The sequence below is a fragment of the Schistocerca piceifrons genome, chromosome 1, assembly GCF_021461385.2.
Source record: "Schistocerca piceifrons isolate TAMUIC-IGC-003096 chromosome 1, iqSchPice1.1, whole genome shotgun sequence".
NCBI classification, from domain to species: domain Eukaryota; kingdom Metazoa; phylum Arthropoda; class Insecta; order Orthoptera; family Acrididae; genus Schistocerca; species Schistocerca piceifrons.
In genome coordinates, this window is record NC_060138.1 from 122515785 (window position 1) to 122530021 (window position 14237).

General features: G+C 39.5%; 1 protein-coding gene across 1 annotated transcript in view; it reads right to left on the reverse strand.

Moving 5' to 3' along the window:
* The window catches only part of LOC124794739 (ribosome quality control complex subunit NEMF), an 84549-nt gene extending 76127 nt beyond the window's left edge, over positions 1-8422 (reverse strand). Inside the window, exons 1-3 of the mRNA XM_047258346.1 lie at positions 8258-8422; positions 7993-8164; positions 7705-7907 (exon numbers count right to left, since the gene is read on the reverse strand). Of these exons, the coding sequence (XP_047114302.1) occupies positions 7705-7907; positions 7993-8164; positions 8258-8313 (431 nt within the window). The 5' untranslated portion in view covers positions 8314-8422. The remainder of the gene's footprint in view (positions 1-7704; positions 7908-7992; positions 8165-8257) is intronic.
* Positions 8423-14237: the final 5815 nt, after the last annotated feature.

Sequence of the window (14237 nt, forward strand, 5' to 3'; positions counted from 1 at the left end):
TTGTGAAGTGTGGTGCTTCTTTCCTTTTTTTTTCTTCTTTGTTTGTTGGGGTGTTTTAACTTTGTCAAAGCTTTCTGTGAATGCGTGTATTAAGAGTTTCTGTAGTAGCAATATGATATGCCTCTAAATGAGAGTTGTCATAAAAGTGGGCATATGAGAACACATTTCAATTTGCAGACAAGGCCACAATTTCTGTGCTCTGTACACAGTGCTTTGACATGGAGTGCAAAGGTTTCAAGAGTGATGGATAGAAAAGCCACTGCACTTAAAATTGTTAGGTCTATGGTGCTGTAAATTGGAAAGGAGAAGGAAAAGAAGGAAGACATGAATGATGAAGCAGCATCAGGTTATTCTTTCATGGAAACACTTGGAAAGAAAAGAAGTTACAACAGACAGAAAACCAAGATAGACACATTTCACTGGGATTGAATACGCAGACACATATAGGATTATTATTGAAACTTCCTGGCAGATTAAAATTGTGTGCCCGACCAAGACTCGAACTCGGGACCTTTGCCTTTCGCGGGCAAGTGCTCTACCATCTGAGCTACCGAAGCACGACTCACGCCCGGTACTCACAGCTTTACTTCTGCCAGTATCTCGTCTCCTACCTTCCAAACTTTACAGAAATTCTCCTGCGAACCTTGCAGAACTAGCACTCCTGAAAGAAAGGATATAGCGGAGACATGGCTTAGCCACAGCCTGCGGGATGTTTCCAGAATGAGATTTTCACTCTGCAGCGGAGTGTGCGCTGATATGAAACTTCCTGGCAGATTAAAACTGTGTGCCGGACCGAGACTCGAACTTGGGACCTTTGCCAGGAAATTTCATATCAGCACACACTCCGCTCCAGAGTGAAAATCTCATTCTGGAAACATCTCCCAGGCTGTGGCTAAGCCATGTCTCCGCTATGTCCTTTCTTTCAGGAGTGCTAGTTCTGCAAGGTTCGCAGGAGAACTTCTGTAAAGTTTGGAAGGTAGGAGACGAGATACTGGCAGAAGTAAAGCTGTGAGTACCGGGCGTGAATCGTGCTTCGGTAGCTCAGATGGCAGAGCACTTGCCCGCAAAAGGCAAAGGTCCCGGGTTCGAGTCTCTGTCGGGCACACAGTTTTAATCTGCCAGGAAGTTTCATATCAGTGCACACTCCGCTGCAGAGTGAAAATCTCATTCAGGATTATTATTGGTTGGCTGGTTGATATAGGACAGGGGACCAAACAGCAACGTTATTGGTCCCATCGGATTAAGGAAGAATGGAAAAGGAAGTCAGCCATGCCCTTTCAGAGGAACCATCCCGGCATTTGCCTTAAGGGAAATTATGGAAAATCTAGATCACAATGGCTGGGTGCAGGTTTGAACTGTAGTTGTTATCAGTAGAAGGAGTGCACCACAATAAGAAAGCTTCCTTCTAGTATCAAAGAAGATTTATTTCATGGTAGTAAGTTCTCTTTGAAACTGTCTCTACAAGCTTGATACCCGGCATGAAAAGTATTCATCTCAGATGCTTATCATCGACAGAAGTAACACACTAGCCTGCAGACATCGATATCTGCCTCCTGTGAGCAGTATTTCAATCAAAGACATTGTGTGGCTTTTGGAGACATGAGCTAATGCGTGCCACATTGTCAAAAGACTGGAAAGACCACACGGCCAAAGACAAAACAAAAGCAATGGTATGAAAGGATGGCAGCACAATCGTCCTTCACGCCGGTTCGGCTTGTATCATTGTTCCAAGCTCTTTATTGCTATTTCATTCCAGAAGAAATGGTTACTGTCATGAGGGGAAAAAACACTGCATATATCAGAGGGTGGTTTTCCAATTTGCTGCTACAAAATATTTCCCCAAATTCAACAGAAGTAATAGACAATGTGCTATACCACAGTGTTGTGCTGAACAAAGTTCTGATAATGCACTGGAGGAAAGCAGGTATTTTTCTCTACGTACACAGAAATATTCCACTTGAGAAAACTGAAGCTCATATGAATAAGGCAGAATTAATGCAACTCGCAAAGCTGTACAAGCCAAAAATGCCACATTACTACATCAATGAACTGGTTACAGCAAAGGAATGTAGCATAATCAGGCTTCCTCCATACCACACCCATTTCAGTCCTATTAGATCGACCTAGGTGAAAAGTTATGTGGCAAGAAACAATAACTAAACATGCAGTTTAATGTTAATGAGCAGGAAATGCTGATGGAAGAAGCTATTACATACGATGCCTCATAGTAGTCACACAAAGAACACAGTTGATGAAACATGTATCCGTGAAGGTCAACACCAGCTCCAGCACCGGCCAGGTCTGTCTCCGAACAAGAGGGTAGTGATGATCCAGGATTATGGAAGTGTCCGATTCCAACCGTCTGCTTTGACCCATGACGTCATCAATATGGCGGAAATGGCTATTCTAGGAGTCTCCAATATGGCGCCAATGAACACCAATACCTACATATAAAAATTGGAATCGGTCATTTTACTTGACCTGTACAGGTCAACCATAACTATTGATACGAAAAAACCGACACCTACAACTAAGAAAAACAACACACACGCACGCGCACACACACACACACACACACACACACACACACACACACACACAAAACCAACTCATAAACTCCGCGCCGTAATGACGTTACACACCACAACACCCTTATGTCATGCCTCAAAGCAGACGAGTGGAATCGGACCAGAGGATCCTTACCTACGAATCATGCCGCTTACGCCATTAACTTGAGTATTTATAAAAATAGTTATTGACTGCAGTGCTCTGGTCAGTAATGTCATTCATTTACTATTTAACAATGCTTCACTGATAACCCATTAACCACTATGCACCAAAAGTCAGTGAGGAACCTTTGGCTTGTGCCAGCTGCAGTGCCTCCCAACGCTTCCTCTGTGCAGAAGTGTCAAAAGTCATCATCATTTTAATCACCAGTAATCAACAAACTCTCACAAGCCACTTATCTTGGTGAACAGCTCTGTGTTTTTCAAACAAAGTGACTCCATAATTCTCCCCAAAACATTTGATGAACTTCAGAGTGCTTACCTAATTGCTTTGACCAGTGTAAATTGTACATGAGAGCAAATATTTCATGCATATCATCACACACTCAGCTTCCAGAACAAAACTGCTTTTCTGGTGTTCTTACATAACGAAATAGCAACAATTATATTTAACGAAATCAGAAATGAGGGTAATGAGGTAAGATGCTTGAACAAAAGAGGAGGAAAGATCAGTAAGTAAATTATGACACAGTTTTGGTGGTGACACATACTTTTACGAGGTGAAACATGTACTAGTACTGATAGCTCCATGTAAAAGGTAAAGATTATCCTGTTTTTTAAACTAACAGTTTCTTCATCATGGAGCAGAGAGGGATAGATTGTGTAACGTTAAAAATGAAGGGCAAGTCACTGAGAAAGATAGAGATCAACCTGCAATTAGGATGAGGTTAGACGAAGGGGGATTTCTGAGAGAGAGCAGATTAGTGATCGTACATTGATAAGAACTGTCTAGTTTCAGTAAAGAGATAAGGCAGAGTTGGAAGTAAATATACATCACTGAAGCTACAAAAATAATTGGGATAAGCAATAACTTGACATCATGCTGATAGAGTGACGATCCGATGATCACGGTGGAGAACCTTAAGAAATGACCAACGGATGACATCACAAACCACACAAAAATATTAGCAAAATAATGTCTGACACCTTCTTAACCTTGGGGATACTAAAAAGGTTTCAGATAGACTATATAATGGTAAGACAGAGATTTAGGAACCAGGTTTTAAACTGTAAGACATATCCAGGGGCAGATGTGGACTCTGACCACAATCTATTGGTTATGAACTATAGATTAAAACTGAAGAAACTGCAAAAAGGTGGGAATTTAAGGAGATGGGACCTGGATAAACTGAACCAGAGGTTGTACAGAGTTTCAGGGAGAGCATAAGGGAACGATTGACAGGAATGGGGGAAACAAATACAGTAGAAGAAGAATGGGTAGCTTTGAGGAATGAAATAGTGAAGGCAGCAGAGGATCAAGTAGGTAAAAAGATGAGGGCTAGTAGAAATCCTTGGGTAACAGAAGAGATACTATCAGTTTAATAAGTCACAGCTGCAAAATACTAACACGAATTATTTACAGACAAATGGAAAAACTGGTAGAAGTCGACCTTGGGTAAGATCAGTTTGGATTCCGTAGAAATGTTGGAACACATGAGGCAATACTAACCTTACGCCTTATCTTAGAAGAAAGACTAAGAAAAGGCAAACCTACGTTTCTAGCGTTTGTAGACTTAGAGAAAGCTTTTGACAATGTTGACTGGAATACTCTTTCAAATTCTGAAGGTGGCATGCGTAAAATACAGGAAGCAAAAAGCTATTTACAATCTGTACGGAAAGCAGATGGTAGTTATAAGAGTCGAGGGGCATGAAAGGGAAGCAATGGTTGGGAAGAGAGCGAGACAGGGTTGTAGCCTTTCCCCGATGTTATTCAATCTGTATATTGAGCAAGCAGTAAAGGAAACAAAAGAAAAGTTCGGAGTAGGTATTAAAATCCATGGAGAAGAAATAAAAACTTTGAAGTTCGCCGATGACATTGTAATTCTGTCAGAGAACTTGGAAGAGCAGTTGAACGGAATGCATAGTGTCTTGAAGGGAGGATATAAGATGAACATCAACAAAAGCAAAACGAGGATAATTGAATGTAGTCGAATTAAGTCGGGTGATGCTGAGGGAATTAGATTAGGAAATGAGACACTTAAAGTAGTAAAGGAGTTTTGCTATTTGGGGAGCAAAATAACTCATGATGGTCAAAGTAGAGAGGATATAAAATGTAGACTGACAATGGCAAGGAAAGCGTTTCTGAAGAAGAGAAATTTGTTAACATCGAGTATAGATATAAGTGTCAGGAAGTCGTTTCTGAAAGTACTTGTATGGAGTGTAGCCATGTATGGAAGTGAAACATGTACGATAAATAGTTTGGACAAGAAGAGAATAGAAGCTTTCAAAATGTGGTGCTACAGAAGAATGCAGAAGATTAGATGGGTAGATCACATAACTACTGAGGAGGTATTGAATAGAACTGGGGAGGAGTTTGTGGCACAACTTGACTACAAGAAGGCATCAGTTTGTAGGACATGTTCTGAGGCATCAAGGGATCACCAATTTAGTACTGGAGGGCAGCGTGGAGAGTAAAAATTGTAGAGGGAGACCAAGAGATGAATACACTAAGCAGATTCAGAAGGATGTAGGTTGCAGTAGGTACTGGCAGATGAAGAAGCTCGCACAGAATAGAGTAGCATGGAGAGCTGCATCAAACCAGTCTCAGGACTGAAGACCACAACAACAACAACAACAACAACAAGGTCCCGTATCTCATCCCTCTAGAGGGATTTGCCGGAAATACGGAAGCGTCCGATCCCACCCGTCTGCTTTGACCCATGACGTCACAAATATGGCGGAAACAAAAACAAACACACACACACTTTTCAAAAGAAGCCTAATGACACTAACGGGACAAGCGCAGGAAATGGGGTGTTTTGGGTGGGGGGCAAACTAAATATAAACAAATTTAGACGCCTTGCGTAGCTACAACTTGTAAGTGAAGACAGCCATGCATGAATACCCACCTACCCACCCACCTCCCCAGGGGTCGTAACCCCTGCAACCCATAGAAGATAAAGATGCTTCAGTAGCTGATTAGTGTTTTTTGCCTTTAAAAAAATCTCACAGGATAGAACGAACAGATCTGAAAGATAAATATAATAAACTAAAACAGAAATTCGAGGAAACAGATAATTAAAATAAGTAATAAGTGTTTTTAAATTAAAAAAAAAAAAAAATCTCACGAGATAGAACGAACAGACCAGAAAAGTAAATAAAATAAAACAGAACTGGAGACAGCCACACTCAAACCAAACTCCGCGCCGTCTTGACGTCACACACAACACCCTTACGTCACGGGTCAAAGCTGACGCGTGGGATCGGACGCTTCTGTCGACCCGATTTGCCAGTGGAAATGGCTGAAAAGTGGTCTTCAAAGAAAAAATAAAACAAGAGAAGAACTGATCATTCAGATTATTAATAGTGCTGCCTTCATAAAAGAACATCAAATGACTTCAGAAGAGCTATACATGGAGTTGTGATGATATTTGCTTCGCGAGGCACTCAATTGCGAGCTCATCAGCGCCCGTAAAGAGTCCCAATTTTTACGCAGTCCAATCTGTCCACTGTCACGAATGATGATGATGAGAATGAAAGGATGAGGACAACACAAACACCCAGTCCCTGGGGAGAGAAAATCCCCAACCTGGCCGCGAATCGAACCTGAAAACCTGTGATACAGAGGCAGCAATGCTAGCTGCTAGACCACGAGCTGCGGACACACGTGGAGTGGTTACGAGAATTCTATAGTGCACTGAAATTAGACATGAAATTTAAGAAAATCAAATTTGAAATTAATAATTTTCCTTTGCTTAACGCCTTCTGTATTTGTTTGGGTACATTCCAACAGCTGTATCTCTGTAATCAACAAAAATTGGACGTATGTTACACGGGATGTTCTATTCAAATTTGCCTATACAGTTAGCACCTATAGTATTAACTATACCTGATGAAACCCTTTTTATCAGTACAATAGGTGGTTCATCCACATTTTTCAAATGAGTCTTTACATTTATACTGGAGCATGGGTTGCATAAAATACCACACAGAATGTAAACAACAATGAGCAACAACACAAAAGTGAGCAAAGACAATGATCACAATACATAGGAGCACTATGTGGGAACTATAAATTGGCATATGGATTCCCAACAGTAGCTGTTGGGCGACTTGGTGCTGTAGGTATTTGCATATGTTTGTTGCCAATTGTGCAGCACATTTAGCCAGTGTTGACAGCAGTGTCATCTGATTTGCTGCTGGGCTGTGCTTTATGTGTTTCATTGTGATTTCTTCGAAAATGAGTGGTGGTGATGTGGTTGCTGGTCCATTGAGGGATTAACTCCTACTCAGGTTTGGAAAAGAAAGCCAATTTTCAGGAGCTTGTGGAAGTTCCAAACACATTTTTATGTCATCTGCACTGGGTACTCGGAGTACATGGAGGCAGAGTTCATTACCCACCTCTCCCTCTTCCCATAGCAAATCCTATGCACCCTCGCCACTCCCCACAAATGAGATGTCAAGTTACAGTTTGCGAGTGGTAATGTTGCCTTAAATCATCAAACAAGCATACAACAAAGTGATGTATTCTGGCGTGAAATAGTGCAGTCTAGGGACAACAAATGAGGAAAGTGCCAATTCTGCAGTCTAATCCAAAATGTATTCAGTCTGAACCCACTGCTACATGATGTACAACAGAATTTATAACAACACTTCTATAGCATTCATTAGTCTTGTGCAAAAGTCTTACAGAAATTAAAACAATCTTTGTGATTTTCTACTGAAATAATTCTCATGAATCACACGTCTTACTTCGATTTGAGGAAACTCAGTGATAAATGCTAACCAAACATACACCAACTGGTTTTAGTATGTCAAATGCACTGTGAAAAACTCTTATACACAGGCATAATAATACTGCTAAAAAAATTGCCAGAAGTCGCCTTCAGAATGTAAAGGGACTAGCTTAATATGAATATCTTAAAAGTAAAACTATCTATGATTCTAAAAGAAGTGGTGGTTCAGATATAACACATACTTCACATCTTCATTCTCCACATGACGTCGTAGAATGTACAAAATTGTCATGTCGCAGTCTGTTAACACGATATTGCCTCGGTCATACATTTCAAGTATTATATGGTACGCTGCTTGTTCTGTTCCGAACTGAAGATCCAGTATTCTGTCCATGCCAAGTTGTTTCAAATGTTCTAGTCTCTTGTTGCGCAGGTGCTTGCGCATCTGAAGAAAAATTAAGTCATTTCACTTGTTTATTAGGAAGAGAGAGGGGGCGTGAAGGAACAAAGTAATTAAAAGTAAACACTACCTTCATGCTGAAACCCGAAGGAGCTACATTTTTTGGCCATTCGAAGCCCGTCGTATGTATACGGTTCCCAGATTCCAAAAGAAGAACACATTTCTCCTCGGGTCTTTGCAGCTTTATAAGAAATGTCTTGTTATCTATATCATATACCTGTGCCACTCGCATGCCAATCAACCTAAAACACAAAATTTGAGGATGAAACTGTATCAATGCGTGCTACATTGGAATACTGTCACACACAAATTAATACACAAAACGACGAAACTACCTTTGAAGTTCAGTGGCAATTGATACGATATCGAACGTACTAAACCGGGTCTTCATTTTAAATAACTGTACAAGAACTACTGTAAATAAACAATTATCATATTGTTACGCCGTCATATCCCACAGGTCCTTCAGAGATTTTGGCCTTTGAAGTACTTTGATGACATTTTCGCTTTTGTTTTGCTTATGCAGGGTAGCCAATCTTGTTGGTCACAGGCAACGAATTAGATAATACCACCCTGGCAAATTCTAAGTTGTCATGTAAAAGCTGGGAAAAGGATAGAATCACTATAAAAGATGTTCTATGAGAGGAAGGGAATGCTGTTACGCTAACGTTCTTTAACCAACATTTTTAAAGTAACAATTTGTCTACGACTACCCGTTTAGGAAGTCATTATACCGGCATGAAATCCTTCGTCCTCAGAATGTAAACGTATGTGTGTGATGGTGTAAAGCAGAGCCGCGCAACGATCTGTCTGCATAGATATCTTATTGAATTAACCAGGGATCATCTTACAATGTTACAAGATTTTTCATCATAATACGATGAAAATATGTACCGGTAGCTCAAATACACACAGAACATTTAAGTATGTTTTTACGACGACACGTTCAAATACTGGTCTGGGGTGTGTCAGAGAAGCAGCACCTACCACTATCACCAATCACAACAGCAGCAAAAAACCTGCAAATTCATCACGTGGTAATTTTCCAACGAGAAATACCGCTGAAGACCCAAACATTGCTAAGGTGGCATCTAGTACAAATGTAAACAATGAGTGTGTCAGTGAAACTCAGCCCCATATTAAAAACAAACAAAATACAGACGTAAACAATCTGATTGACGAAAACTCTTCGGAAGGCATCAATACAGACTGGCAATAAGTGAAAAACAAGCGAGGAGGCAAAAGCAATTTGACTGTAGCGAAACGAGAAAATGATCTGGCCAAAACCACTGAAGACACAGGACAAGAAAACAAAACATCTTACAAGACTGTGCTACAAAATGGAAAATCTGGTGAACAGTGTTTGAGGCCCACTATACAAACGTTTGTGAATGCCAGTATTAAAAACAGAAATAAAGCCATAATAGGTATTGGCGATGAAAAAGGAACGCTGTATGGTGACAAAAAAAACCTGGTTCCACCTAAGCAAACTAAGAGGTGGCACCACAGCTGAAAGTGTAAATAACTTCTTACAGAACACTTTCCCAAGTCACAACAATTTTACAGTTGAAAAACTGGAAACAAAGGGAATAAATAATAGCTTCAAAATTGATGATGATTTCAACCCAAAAGATAAAATAATGGACAACAGTATATGGCCAAAGAACATTGTGATAAAACGTTTTTTATTCCGGAGGATGCCCAGTACACCAGTGCGATAAACTCCCAAAACCAAGAACATTCTAGTGAAAAAGGAAATGATATCATTGAAGAAAATGCTGTCTTAGTTATAGCGAATGTAAATGTGCAATGCCTCAGAACAAAACTTGATACATTATCACTATTTGATGATGAAGTGAGACCTGATGTATTACTACAGAAACGTTGAATATTTAGAAATGGTGAATGCATGGTGTAGAGAAACTACTATCCACAGTGATGTGGCTGTGTATGTAAATAGTAAACTCAGTGCCAATAAAATTGACTCAAGTAAATTTTGTGTAGCTTTAGACCTAGAATTAGCTGCTTTGGGACTGTCAGATGCCAACTTAATTGTTGTTTCTGTCTACCGTTCCCCAGATGGAAATTTTGAAAATTTCCTCAACCAGTTGGAAAGCTGTCTGTGTCACCTAGTGCACTTAGGGACAAAAAGTGCTTTATGTGGAGACTTTAACATTTATATTGGAGAAGGTAATGATAAAGAAAGAGCTTTCATGAACTTAGTAAGCAGCTATGGGCTATTAGCAAGAAACTCTCTACCAACAAGAGGTGCTATTTGTCTTGACACAATTGTGAGAAACCTAAATAGTTGGGACTACAAAGTAAGTGTGGTGGATCCTTACTAGCAGATCACCATGCAGTAATCATGAAGTTACGGACAAACTCAGTAAGTACACAACAAATTCCCAGCTGGCATTCAAATTATGAGTTCAGAAATAGAGTTATTACAAAGAAAGGCTTAGATAATTTCAAAACTACAGTGTCTTCTCTATATTGACACCAAATAATTGATGAGTTGCCACAAAATTCTGCATTCAATCACATGTTCTAGACCCTTAAAGTGAAATTTGATGTACATTTCCCATTAAAACCCAAGAGATATTCAAATGCTAAATCAAAACGTAGACAGATAACTAACAAAGTAAAGAGGTGGTATACTCCTAGACTAGCCAAAATAACATGTATTGTCCAAATACTAAATGACAAAGTCAAAGCTGCTAAAGATATAGATATTAAGGATAGACTGTACTCTAGTTATTTACAGACCAAAAAGATCTACAGAAAGGAAGAAGAAAAAGCAAAGGAGGAAAGCAATGCCAGATTTATTGAAGAAGCTCACAATCCATATAAAGCAGCATGGGACCTGGTTAATGAGCACAGGAAAAAGCCCACCTCTTGCTCTAATTCTTGCAGTCCAGATGAGTTTAATGACTATTTTATAAAAATAGTGGAAAACACAGTAGATGAAATTCGTGACTTTGGAATAGATCCTGCAGCTGCTGTGAAATTTGAGAATAAATGCAGCATGGTAATGTGAAAGAGAGTGTATTCAAAAGAAATAATAAAAATTGTAAAAAGCTACAAATCTTCAGGGAGCCCTGATACTTATGGCATGTCCTGTACTATGTTAAAAACTATAATCAGTGAAATTGCACAGCCATTAGCAGTAGTAATAAATAAAAGTTTCCATGCAGCGGAATTTCCAGACTTCCTGAAAGTAGCATGCACAGTGCCTGTTTACAAAAAAGGCAGTGCACATGAAGTGTCAAGCCACAGGCCAATATCTATGATTGAATCGATAATGAAAGAACAACTATTAAGTTACTTTGAAGGAAATAGTCTCTTTTATGATGCGCAACATGGCTTTTGGAAGGGCAGGTCAACAACAACAGCTGTACTTGACTCAGTTACAAACATAAGTCAGGGTTTTGAAGACAAAGAGTCTATAGCACTAGTACTCTGTGACCTTAGTAAGGCATTTGACTTCATCCCACATAAGGCCCTGCTCAGAAAGCTAAAAACATATGGTATAGGGGGATCTGTCATACAAACTCTTGAATCCTACCTGAGAAACAGACAACAGATTGTCTCTGTGCAAGGAGCTGATCCAGGTGAGAAGAAGCTACAGCATGGTGTGCCACAGGGATTGGTATTAGGGCCCCTGCTGTTCCTTGGCTTCGTAAATGACATAGATTCCAATGGGCACACCTTGCAGTTTGCGGATGATACACTCTTGTTCTCAAAAGGAGAAAATGTTGAACAGGCAGTCCAACAAGCAGAAGTCTTGTTCAATGAAGCTAAGGCCTGGTTTATCATGAACAAAATGAACATTAATGGAGAAAAAACTCAGAGGATGATATGCAGCCTCAGCAATACTGGAGCACTGGATAACACAGCAGATGTTAAACTTCTGGGCTTTCTCATTGATACCAAATTAAACCTAGCAACAACACACCAAACATGTGCCAAACTTTCACAGGTCCTGTACCTCTTGAGGAAACTGCAAAGTATAGTACCAGAACAGTACCTTTTAACTGTGTACTATGCTATGTTCCACAGCCACATCAGTTATGGGCTGTTGTTGTGGGGCCATTCTGCAGGCTGCAAGAATGTGCTTTTATTGCAAAAGAAAGCAATGAGGATCACTACTTCACGCAAAAAAAAACATACCACTGTAAACCAATTTTCACCAGGTTAGGAGTTCTGACTGTTTACAGTCAATATATATTGAACTGCCTCATCCACATAAAGAGAAACCATGATATTTACAGAAAGAGAAATGAAGTTCACAAATACAGCACTCGCAACAAAGACAGTATCGACATGACAAGGTGTCGATTAGCAAAGACAAAAAGCAGCTTCCCAATGGTGGCCCTAAAACTGTTTAATGCTCTACCTCATCACATTCAGTCTTTACCATGGGAGCAGTTTAAAACTACTATTTTGTGTAAGCTAAAAGAGCAACCCTTCTACAATATTGAAGAATTCTTCTCTAGTAAAAGCATAGTGTTTACCTGAGCTGCAGCTCAGTTCCATGACTCCAACAGCAACCGTTATATTTAATTTCATTATATACTTGTATCTATTTTATAGTTGTGATATTATTGTAATCTATTAAATTACTATCGTAGTAGAGTTGTATTCATGCATTTTGATAATGTTGTATCTTGACGCTGTCTGTCCAGCTGTGGCTGGTGGATGGCATAGAATTGGTAATTGGTAATTGGTATGCACACGACAGGTAGTCGGCCTTAACCCTGCTGAGAAAACTATCCAAACATTGGCGCAAATGTCTGTGTATGCAATAACTCTACTAAATCTCGTCCCTTCGCCTGACACAGTTTCTATTCACTGCTGGCCCGCCATAGATCGGACTAGGAAAGAAATTTTAGCAACAAGCGGCTTCGGTTGTGCAAAGAATATTTCAGTTCAGCACATTAAATGATCGTAGAGAATTATCTCGTGACCCGTGTTCACAACAAGCCATGCAAAACAAAACTGCAAACAATCTCTAAGGGGCAGGTAAAAACGATCCAAATGGTCTAGACAGTGGCACGTTAAGCGATGGTAGTTTTCACATATTAACCTACTTCGCGGGTTACAGGGCATAACGACTGGCGAAATTATTTGCGAATGGTCATGGAGACACACGAATGAGTGGGTGATTGTTAAAAGATACCTAAGCCATATTTTTCTTTTTTTTTGGGATCATTGGATTTTCACTATCTGTGGGGGTTTACACTCGTTCGACTGTCAAAACGCGCCTCAGTCAAGCTTTCTTTATACACGTTACAGCCAGTGTCTTTTCTGAAGTAAGTGTCATAAGAAAACCATCAGTGACTCCGGTCCCTTTCAACTCGCAACAGTTGGTTACAATGCAAAATGTTTGCTGCTGCTAGTTCTTTTTGCTGCTTTTGTTGTTGTGGCGATAAATGATTGGGTGATAGGCTAATAGGTGGTTTATCCCAATGAACAGGATAGTATGGAGCCAGAAAATTTGTCTCTTGTGGTAAATGTATGTAGATATGTGGCTGTTTGTTTGCTACTGGGAACAAAAATAATCATGTCTCATTTCAGTCTTATTAATTACCTATACCTAAATATCGCTTTATTTGATTTTAGGTGAAAAAGAAACTGCTTTACAAAGTTTTAGACATAGGTAAAGCCTTGGTATACAACTCTTTACCTGCTGATTTGCAATCTAAAGATAAACAAGTTTTGGATTTATAATGGATGATAGGGCTGACTCATGTTAAGCTACATCATATGAGGAATTATGTTGCTTCTTTAAATCCATGTAGGGGGAGTAATACACAATGAAACATGTTACACAGTGAAATTCCATTTAGCTATTTCTAGTAATATTTTTCATTCATATTGATATCACTATGTGTTGACCACATCTCCTTGTTGTTGACGTTTATGAGAGACATCTTTGATTGTAATGGTGTGTATGTTATTGTATCTTTCTGCTAGGCAGAAATTACAATTAACATCGACTATATAGTTTAATATTTCCCATAATACTTGCAGCAATGAGGAATTTTCTATCTTGGGGCCAAATATACGCTTTTAATTATATACTGACCAGCTTTAGATGCAGTAGATAGGTAGGTTATGAATCTCAACTAATTTTATAGTCTACAGTGTCTTTAGTACACAGTGAAACACTTGTTTACTGCAATACACAGTGAAACATTGTACATTCATGGACACTGAGAAATTCAGGCTTATGACAGTTTGTGAAGTTAAAGCACATGCTGGTGAAAATTATCTTAAGGCAGTGACACCAACAAATGAAACTTCTGGGTTTAG